General features: G+C 28.6%; 1 protein-coding gene across 3 annotated transcripts; it reads right to left on the bottom strand.

Annotated features, from left to right (window-relative positions):
• Nucleotides 1–1,466: 1,466 nt before the first annotated feature.
• On the bottom strand, nt 1,467–6,250 carry JAZ3 (jasmonate-zim-domain protein 3). Of its 3 annotated transcripts, XM_089746482.1 has the most exons (8): nt 5,916–6,239; nt 5,492–5,619; nt 3,967–4,157; nt 3,439–3,728; nt 3,228–3,318; nt 2,809–3,142; nt 2,549–2,609; nt 1,467–1,909 (listed from the first exon to the last, which is right to left on the bottom strand). In XM_089746482.1, exons 3-8 carry the CDS (start codon nt 4,153–4,155, stop codon nt 1,813–1,815), a joined length of 1,062 nt encoding a protein of 353 aa, XP_089602608.1. In that variant the 5' UTR covers nt 4,156–4,157; nt 5,492–5,619; nt 5,916–6,239; the 3' UTR covers nt 1,467–1,812. The 3 variants fall into 3 exon arrangements, with proteins under 3 accessions (XP_089602608.1, XP_022725967.1, XP_089602609.1); XM_022870232.2 differs by lacking the exon at nt 5,492–5,619 and having other exon boundaries at nt 5,916–6,250; XM_089746483.1 differs by lacking the exons at nt 1,467–1,909; nt 5,492–5,619 and having other exon boundaries at nt 2,545–2,609; nt 5,916–6,244.
• Between the last annotated feature and the right edge of the window lie 4,763 nt (nt 6,251–11,013).

Here is an 11,013-nt window from a genome sequence, read left to right as displayed (position 1 = left end):
TTAACATAAGTATTCATAATTTTTAATTTCATAAAAATTATTTTATATTTTGATATATGCATTTTTTCTTATATTTGGCCACATATATATATGTTTATAAAAATGCACGTGATAATGAAGATTGAAAAAGAGAAATTATACTTAACAAAGTCTTGGTCTTGCAACCAAATCCACCAAGGGAAGATGATCCAAATCTAATGAGCCCAAGTTTGGTTTGAATTGAACTGGGTTGGGTTGGGTTGGCTCAACAATTGGGTCGGGTTGGCAGCAATCGAGCCACAGTAGCTAGGGTTGGTTTTAGTGGGTTTAGGACGGGTCATAGTTCAGACCAACTAGGGTTTTTTTTTTTTTTTTTTACTTTTGCTATAAAAGACAAATGTTTTTCTTTTTTCACATCGTTTCCATTCTTCCTTAAAAAAAGAAATCCTCTTCAAAAAATTTCCCAAGCACAAAGGCCATCGTTGTAATAGCCCAGTTCTCAGCAGCTATTTTGCTATGCTCACCACTTCATGTTACTCGCCATCGCCGTCAGCTAGTGTCTCTTGGGTCTCAAAATTTTTGCTGTAATTTCTCCTCGACCTCTTCATCACTGATTTGAGCTTAGATTTCTCCAAATCAGCCTCCACAGTTCTAGATCTAAGCCAAAACTGATCTCCCTAAAACCAAAGTATGTTTTTCTCATCCTTCTCTTCTCCCTTTTCACCATCCTAATTGACAAAAAATTCACCATCATGAGTTGTTTAATATTTCTTTTTTTTATTGCTAAAGGCATCAGATATTTATTATTAAAAAAACGAAATGAAAAGTTACCAATCACGAGATATCTTGAAAATAAAAAAAAATCTCTAAGTATTGCATTTTTTTCGACAATCACACGTTCCCTCGAAATCCAAGATTTTATAAACCAAATGTCCCCTTAATGAATTCTTTTAATTTAGTACTAGTATAGTATAGATGCAAAATACATGATATTCACTAGTTGCAGTAAAATTAACTTAAGATATTTTTGGTAAATTATTCTTATATACTTATAAACTTGAATAACATTAAAAGGGTTAAAGTTTATAAAATAAAATATAGTTAACTCTCATATTCAAAGTTCAATAAACCTCCTTATATACATTAAAAATATATTTTGAACTCAAGCAATAGTTCAAAATTTTAAAAAGCTTGACTGAATTCGTTATGATAAATTATACCATGCTAGGCATGACAACCCATAAAGGTTACAGACCATATGTCATGTTGGCCCATATTTTGTCTTAACGAACGTGCCGATTTGGCATGATTATGAATCTATGTTGAACCATACTCTTAACATTCACGAGCAAAATTTTAAGCTAAATTTTAAATCAACTATATCGACCCGACACTACCACCTCTACCACTGACATTATGCAACCTCTTGCACAAAGAAACGCAAGAATGAGCACTCGTATTAGTAAAAACTTGTCCAAAAACAAAAGTACTAGCAAAAACTCATCTCATTTGAATGTCAAATGCGACGACTTATTAGCACAGATCAATACAAAATTATGCTTTTGGAATAGATGTTCCTAAGGTATTCCAAATGTTATCGGAAGAGAAGACACATCCAAATGAAAGGACTTGCGAAAAAGAAAACTGAAAACATATACACACACACACACACGTATATATCTAATACACTGAACCTAAAATTTGACATCAAAAGTATCGAGTTTACATAATTACGAACAAAAACAAATGTCGACAAAGACCTCTTACATTATCTATAGCAGTTGCTCATTCCAAACGCCCCGACACCTAATTCATGGCTTGTAGAGGATTGGATCAAGAGGAAGTCACAGAAAAACTTATACCATCAGATGCAAGAGGACCAGAATCAGGAGATTTCTTGCTGATACTGTATGGCGAAATGTTCGTTACCCTGGATGTAAACCAGAAAGATGTAAGACTGAGAAACTCTGATTTGCAATGCAGTACAAATTCAGCGTAATAAGTCCCATGACATAATTCAAAGGGCATCCAATATATTTGATAACATTTGATACTGACAAAGAAGAACATAGTTAAAAAAAAATCTGCCAGTAGCCAGAGTACAAGTGCCCAAGGGCAAGCATCATAGCAGAGATTAGCATTGTAAATCACCCGGAAAACAAGTGACTCCATCTTAATTCTTATAGAACATAACAGACTAGTTACAACTTCTATCACATAGCTACCATCATCAAAAATTCAAAAGGTCTGAAAAGAAAATATTGAGACTACATGTACTAGAAATATACTCATGTCAAATCTCATCCCATCAGAGACAGTTTAATAAGTTAAACATAAAACTTAGAATCACATCATTCAGTTGGGATAATAGTATCATCCAAGTGAATCATCCCAACTTTCACTGTTTTCAAAGACACAGATCTTAAACTGTGACTTGACAATATCAATATTAAACTACGAGTTCCCAATCCTTAATATTTAAAATAGAAGGCGACTCATGATTAGAACTGAGTAGTATTTCTATGGACATTCAAATAATTGTCACCAAATTGAGAAAATAAGCAACTACCTTTCTTTACGCTTCTCTAAAAATCGAGTCAAGGATGCTTTACGAGCCTGAGGCACAGCTACTACAAAAAACAATAGTAGTTTTTCTTGAGATTCCCAGAAAAAAAAAGCAGAGAACATAATATATGAAATAAAACAATAAAAAGAGTTTAGAGAAGAATACAATAGTTACTGGAGAATCCTACCCAAGAAACCAGGAGTTTAATAGAAAAATACAATAGTTACTGGAGAATCCTACCCAAAAAAACACGAGTTTAATACCTGCTGGAATTAGAGTTGTCCAAGCAGATCCTGCTGAGCTAGCCAATTTGGGAGGCTCTGGTTGGTTACTAGTAGATGCTGAAGCTCCTATTTGTGTGGTGGCTGTTACTTCATTAGTGCCACTAGATCCTCCACCTGGCTGTAAAACGACATGGGAGCTTACAGAAAGATGACTTGGAAGGCCTGAAAATGGTGCCACGGTACAACCATTGTTTCCAGCAAGAGCATCAGCAGAACAAGGTCGTGGGATAGATGTCTGGGGTTGAGTCACAGGAACCGTTTTACTATGAACTGCAGAAGAACCATTTCCAGCCAATAACATAATAGCCTGGGCCTGAATACGGAGGCAAAGAATTAAGTACCACCTAACGTTAATGGTGTCAAGCATATAAACCAAATAAGCTCAAGCAATATGTTACCTTCTCAGGAGACACATCATCATACACGCACACAGAACCAGCATAAAAAATAGTCAACTGAGATGGTGCTCCAGAAGATTTGGAAGCATTCCTACAAAATGAATTCAGCTTCACCTTGATCATTCCAACTATCAATTTAAGCTGATAGTTTATAATGTGTTATTGAGATTCACTAAAATGACATGTAGAAAAATGACAGAAGTTAAGATACCTAAGATCAGTGGTACCAATAACAGAACTTGATGGAGGAACAACAGATACAGGGGGAGCCATGATTGGGACTCCTGCAAATGGTTGTGGGTTTACTGTATTACTAATTATATTCTGTCTGGTGGAGGCAAGATGGGACTGGAGAATGGGAGTGCTCATAGAAACTGTAATTGTTTCATTTGGGTGGCTGGAGACTGGAAATATCCTCACTTCCTGGGAATGGTGGGGTTGGTGCCCATCAAATTGTTGTAGACCATATGTTGCCTCTGTGTAGTAGATTCCCCCTTGTTTCTGCAAGTCATCGGAGGAGGGAAAAAGGTGAGGAAAAATCAGTAAACCAGCAATGAAACTATAAGACAACCAGTCAAAAATGCCTGTATATTGAAATTTGAAGGTAAAAAAAAAATAAAAAATGAGCATAGTTTAAGTTCATGATGGCAATTAACAAATCCAGACATGAAATAAAGTTCTCAAATATATTAAAAAAAAAATTTAGAAACCAAGAAGTTCGTGATGGCAATTAACATACCTGGGTCAAGCCAGAATATGGTTTCTGGTTAGAATCAGCAGTTGATATTGCCATAAATCCAGATGAGACTAGAGGATCATGAGCGATCTTCCTCAGCCTAACTTCTTGAGCAGCCTTGAAAGACAGGAACTGAGGAACGGCAGATACCTTGTTTGAGAAAGACAACTGCATCCCTGAACCTCTTGACATTACTGCAGAACCAAAAGGATTGGAATATCATGCCTGGTAGGACGCATTCTCATTTCCATCTCAGAGTGAAATTCAGAATCACCCAATTGCAAGCAAAAGCAACAAAAGAAAAAGAAAAAAGAAAACAGTGCTAGAGACTTCTTGTACATAATTTTCTAAATACCTCCAAACTTAGAACTCTGTAGGAATCAATTAATCTTTTGGTTCAGGAAGATCAAAATATTTAAACCATATTGCAAAATATAATGTTCATTTTCTTGATTGGTAACTATATAGAACAAGGTTAAAAAAAATACTCTAATAGAGTGTGTTTCTGACAAGTATTAGAAGTGGGAAAGAAAGCATTTATTGACATATTTAAAAAAATGGAATTAAATTAAAAATATGAGATAGATATATGAAGCCAAAACCACCAGAAATCTTATCATGAAGCATCCAATTCATGTTGTATATTAATTATATCTAAATAGAAAAAGAGAACCACACCTCTAAGTACTAAAAAAACCATGGTCAGAACATCTATGGCACATGCCCCCATCAACTTTGGAATATATTATTCATCCTATTGTAAACAAACACTTTCTTTAATGAGTATTTCCCTAAAAAATGTCCAAAGCATATGTCATTAGGCACTACCTTTCTAAATGCCACATTTAAGAAATATAAAGAAGCATTATAATTCAAGTCCCTGATAAGATCGTTATTTAATTACATTGTACCCATCCATGTCATTTTATTAACACGCAACCACATTATTCGACAGCTATAATATTTTATCTCTAATGATCTTGTACAAAGCCAGTCACAACCATTCACAACATCATTTAAAAATTAAAAAATAATAATAAAATTTAAAAGTTATAGAAGAAATTTGTCTAAGAAAAAGGGAATCACACGGCAACTCAACATGGCACAGTAACTTATTCAACAACTAAATTAGAAGTCTTAGCCAAGCAAAAACTAGCTCAACATATGTTTTTCCTTTTTCTATTCTTTTTATAATCTTTTGGGTTCCGGGAAAAGGACGAGCGTTCCCTTGACATACAAAAGTTTCATGTGTTAAGAGTTACTACAACAAACTCTGTAATAATGCTCAACCGCTCAGCAAACCCCGCCAACCGCTCCGTTTGACTTATTAACTGGTCACGAGAAGGGCGCTTTAGAATTTACCACAAAAAATAAATAAAGTTTTCAATTTATCAAACAGAGCTTAAATAAAAAAAATTTAATAATCATTATTTTCAACATCCTAATAATCACGCACTTTTAACAGTAAATGTCCATGTCAACTTTATTAAAAGTATCCTAGCCTAGGACTGCTGTAAAGTGATTGTACCTTGAGTTTACAAACGTTGTACCACGAGGCTCTTTTCTTTTTCCTTTTTTTTTTTTTCAATTAAACGGAAAGGGCATCTTGCTCGTGGATTTTCTTGTTGGAACAAAACTTTCCCTGACCCCCTTCCCCTTGTTTGGTTACCAAGAAAATTAAGCAAATCAAGAAAGTCATTAATCACTCAAAAAAATTGAAAGGAAATAAACATATATAAACTAAATACACGTAGCCTAAGGCAGTTTTTTTTCTAAACAACGTTATTACTTGAAAAGAGAAGTATTATAAAAACAAAATAAAATCCAGACAAGAAAATTTTTTAAAAGTTTCGATCAGAAACATCAACTTCCATTGCATATTCACTTATGTTTTTAATTAATAACGAAAAACTTAATCAATTATATAAATTAAAAAGAAAAGAAAAGTATACCTGAACCCTTAGGCTCATCACAGGCCTCTTCTTTGATTGTAATCGGAGCATTTTTTGAACCCAATCCCATGAAATCCCTCTCCATAATCTCCAAAACAAAAGATCAGATTTGAACTCTAATTGAAGATGAATTTCTCTATCTTCACCCACCGAAAACCATTCAAAAGACAATCCCTAACTTCTGAGAGCAAAGAAAGAATAGAAGAGAAGGAAAGAAAAGGAATGAAAGAGAAAAGAATTAAAAAATACACAAATATGAAAGAGAAAAAGAAAGGTACAGAGCCTGATTTTTTAACTTTAAAATCACATGGGAGATGTGCACTGTACGATTGTTGTTTTTTAAATATTTTAGAATTAAAGAAATAAAAAGATTCGCTTTTTGGGGGGTTTTACCGGATAGTCCAGTCTAAGACCGGCTGTTGCCTGTAAGTGACCACGTGTCTCACCGAACTGTTAGATTGTTATGACTTGTGAGTGGTGGGTTCATCCGTAGGGTGACAAGTGGTGACGCATGTTAAAATTTTTTTCTTTTTGTTTTTTGTATTTTGCATATCCGTCTCGTTGAACGTGAGTTTTTGTTTGAGAAAAGAACATTCCCGAGGGAAAATTAGAGTCACGGAGTAGATTGAGAAGATTCTTTTAAACTTTTGGGGATTATCTGTCAGGTGATGCGACGGTAAACGGCCAATAGACTCTGAAGGTCCAATCATATTACGCCACGTTTCTTATATTGTTTGGATTATTTTTGCGGCGTTTCATTGCTCTTGAGAAAAGAACGAACAAGTCAATAATCTTCCAATACCGAGTCGAGAGCATTCCACTCCACTTTGAGTTTTTATGATTAAATTTTTTAATGACTTTAAAATTAGGATGAGCGTAAAAATAAACATGGTCTCGCTGGATGATTTCCAAACGTGAATTTTCGTAATGGTTAAGATAATTTAAAAAAAAAAAATCAAAATTAAGAATCGAACTTTATTTTTTTTTCTTTTAATGTAAAATTATGTCCCCTTAACGACAAAAAAAAAAAGTGAATTTTCATTGCTATTCTAGTATTCTAGTCACAGCTCTTACACTCCCCGCGCCTCCTATTTCTAAAATATTAAATGAAAAAAACTTTTTTTTTGTTTTTTACTTTTTTTGTTGGAGCAACTTTTAAGTAAATTATGTATACAAAACTTTTTATAAAAATTAGATTGTGACTCGATGTGTAAAATAATTTTATTTATTTTACGTACATATATATAAATTAATATTTTTAAAAATTATATTTAAATTTTTAAAATTTATAATATATAAAATTTTATATTTGATTAATTTATTATAAAAATAATTTTTTAAAAAAAGTAAAAAGAAAATGACATGTCATCACTTTACATTATTTTTATTTGCAATAATATTAATACACCTAAAATTTATATCAAATAAAAATAAATTACATATCTTTTTTAAAAAACAAAACATATATATTATCAAATGATGAAATAAATAATAAAAAATATAAGTATATTTTTACTTTTGTAATATTGTTCAAATTACTATACAAAATATGAAAAAACGTTAAGAGATGCATGGAAAAAAAAAAAGAAAAAAAAATTAAAAAATATTAATTTTCATAAGAATAAATTTGCAATAGTAAAAAAATATACCTTGAAAAAAAAGATGCAAATAGAAAAATTAAATTGCATTAGTAATATAATTCCAAAAAGCTGCAAATCGAAAAATAAAAGAAATGATATAAAATATTTTGGTCATGTTTGATATATAAGATGATAGATATGATAGTATAATAATTATCTTATATTATATTTGATTTATATCTAAAGAAATGAATATGATTATAAAGATAATTAATCATCCTTTTGATTTAGGATGATTCAATCCTCTCAAAGTGAAGAGAATTATTTTTAATCTATGAAATTAAATTTACATATCCTCTTATACCCTTAAAAATTATATTAATAATTAAAAATGTATAAATTTTAAGGTAAGATAATTTTGATCAATAACTAAATTATCTTGTCTTAATCTTTACACACATCAAACACAAAATAAAATAACATTATTCAATCTAATTCTATTTATAATATAATCTTATCATATCCTATTATAATCTTTTGTACCAAACACATCATAATTTATAGTTTTTAATTTGCATAATAAGTCTGGGATGATATTTGGGATTGAATAGATAATTTTTAAATTGATATTTAAAAAAAAAAAAAAGGATATAATAAGCGATAAAAATTAAATCAAATTTCTTGTCTATTTAGTAAATATAAAATTGATAGTTAGAGTTGAGATGGATATAAATCTTATTATTTAGAGATTTAATATGAAAAGATTATTTGAATTTTCAATATTTTATGTAAATTTTTTAAAAGATAAATTTTGTTTGATACAAATTAAGATAAAATATATATATAATGAGCTTTCGAAAGATTTGGATAAAATTAATATTTATAGTTTTAAAACATGTTAACATATTTTCATAATTAGATAATTTATAAAAAAAGATTATCTAGTAAAAAAATTAAATTTGTTTGAATAAAATCCATATTTCAAATATTTAATTTTTAAAAAAAATCTCTAGATTAATTTGATTTGCAATTATAACTTGAATAATTTTATATTTGAATAAATTCAAGATTATCCAATTTGTAATTAAAAGAAACTATACTCTTTCAAAAAAAAAAAAAATCCTACATGTGATCTAAAAACGTTATCGACATAAGCATGCATATGACAAACCTTTTTAGATGTCTATGTATGTTGTAATATAATAATATATGATAATAAAATTAAATTAAAAATATAAAACTAATAATTGAAAGATCTTATTATTACATAAATTAAATATATAAAATTTGAAATAATTTGAATAAATTTTGATATTTTATTTTAATACATATTTTTTATTAAAAATTATGGCAAAGAATTTACAATTCAATAAGGATTGATCAGTTTTTTTATTAATATATATAAACTAACTTATGACTTATGTGACGCATAAATTATTTTACTTATTTAAATATGTGATTACATTGTAAATTTTGTATCTTTCTTACAACTATATTTAAATCTTTAAAATTTTATGACATATATAAAACATAAGAGTTAATATTTGATGCACTGTCAGTGTAAAATTTTAATTACACAAGTTATGAGAGTGATACATGTATTTTAGGTATATTTTAAAATATAAAAAATTTAATTAAAAAGGAAATATATATTCAATTAACATTTCATAAGAAAATTAAACTTTACTATTATTATGTTGATCAAAATGCTGAAAATAAATGTGAAAAAATAGAAGATATTATATATGGATCAAAAAGTAAAATAGAATTTAATATAAAAATAGTATTGGTTTTTTAGAAGAATATAAAAATATAATATTCAATAATTAATTATAAAAAAGTATTGACATACCTTTACTAAATTATGATTTTGATCAAAATACTAAAAAATATCAACTAAGAAATATATGACAAACAAAAAAGAATTGAATAAATAATGTCAAAATAAGAAATTTTTTAAGTAAAATAAACAACAAAATCACAAAAGTAATATATATCTTAAAGAAAAATTGAATATTGAGAAAAAAATAATGTAGCGTATATTATTAAAAGAATTAAAGTGATATGTAGTTTTTGAATTTAAAAAGAAACTAATAGTAAGATATTTGAAAATTGAAAAAGACAAAAGAAATTTGTGTGATTTTAAATTTAGGGAGAGTATTTTTTGGTTTTAATTATTTTGCATATTTATAATAAAAAATCAATAATTTTATTTGTTTGTAAATTTAGCATTACTTTAATAAAAAATTAATTACTTAATTAATTAATTTTTGTTTTGTCATAAATTATTATCTTCTTATCTACATGATATCGATTTAACCCTATACCAAAGTTTGAATCCACCATTTATATAAAAAAATTTCACCTATTTTATTCTTAATTATTTTCTTAAGAAATTTTATAGATAATAATTACATTGTTCTATATACATCATAAGACATGTGAAATATTGAAAAAATATTATTGTAATGCAAATACAAAATATTTATACGTATTATATATTGTTATGGACCTATGGTCTTATTTAACTTATTAAAGAATACCTTTTTATAATATTTGACTTAAATTTATACATTAAAGAATAATTTAAAATAAAAGTTGGTTATAAATTTTGTTGTACATGATGGAACTATTACAATACACATCTTCCATGCATGCATTTAGTTTTACTAACTACTAAAAAAATTAATGTATTTAAGATGAAAAATATTGAAAATATATATTACAAATCTAATAATAAGAATGCAATCACATATCTAACAAACATATATTTTCTTCCCCTGTTACCTAGAATTATGACATTTGGCACTGCCATATCACCTTTTTCCTTTGACATGTCAACTACTTTTTTTACATTCTTATACTTTCATCTTTCATATCATGCTATGTCATCAACATTATATTCGTAATATGACCTTTTAATTTTTCATTTTTATCCTTTCATCTCTCTTCCTTTATTAGATGCATTAATTTTTCATTCCCTATCCTTGTCATCTCGCTTCTCTCATATGACCTTTTAATTTTTCATTCCTATCCCGTTATATTCCTCATATGCATTAATGTCAATCTTTTTTTTTTAAATATATACATATATTAGAAATCTATTTGGTTCTTTGGTTTTTTCACTCCTCCCTATCTTGGTTTAATTCTTAGTAATTTATTACTAACTGAAGAGTTTTTTTTTTCTTGAAAGAAATAATGGAAGAATCTACTTAATGTAGAATCTAAAAAAACCCATCAAAAAGAAGTTTTTAACCGTGATTTTGAAAATGTTTTGCCTTTTCTCATACTTTACATCCAATTCCTTTCTTTGAATTACATTTATTAAAAAAAATTATTCTTCATCTTTTAATCAAATATCCATCCCTAAACTAACTCTAATCCCTTCATTTCTTACATCTTATTCACTTTAAAAAATCAAAATGTTTGTTGCTCAACCATTGCAACAAAGAATAGAAGACCTTTCCAATCATTTGCGTTATTGATTTTTTAGGATGGTCAAAGACTATAATGCTTTA

This window comes from Durio zibethinus, chromosome 17 (assembly GCF_047325235.1).
Source record: "Durio zibethinus cultivar Kanyao isolate XHJ-2024 chromosome 17, ASM4732523v1, whole genome shotgun sequence".
Taxonomy (NCBI): Eukaryota; Viridiplantae; Streptophyta; class Magnoliopsida; order Malvales; family Malvaceae; genus Durio; species Durio zibethinus.
The sequence above is the reverse complement of the archived record's forward strand: the minus strand, read 5'-3'. Positions and strand labels throughout refer to the sequence as shown.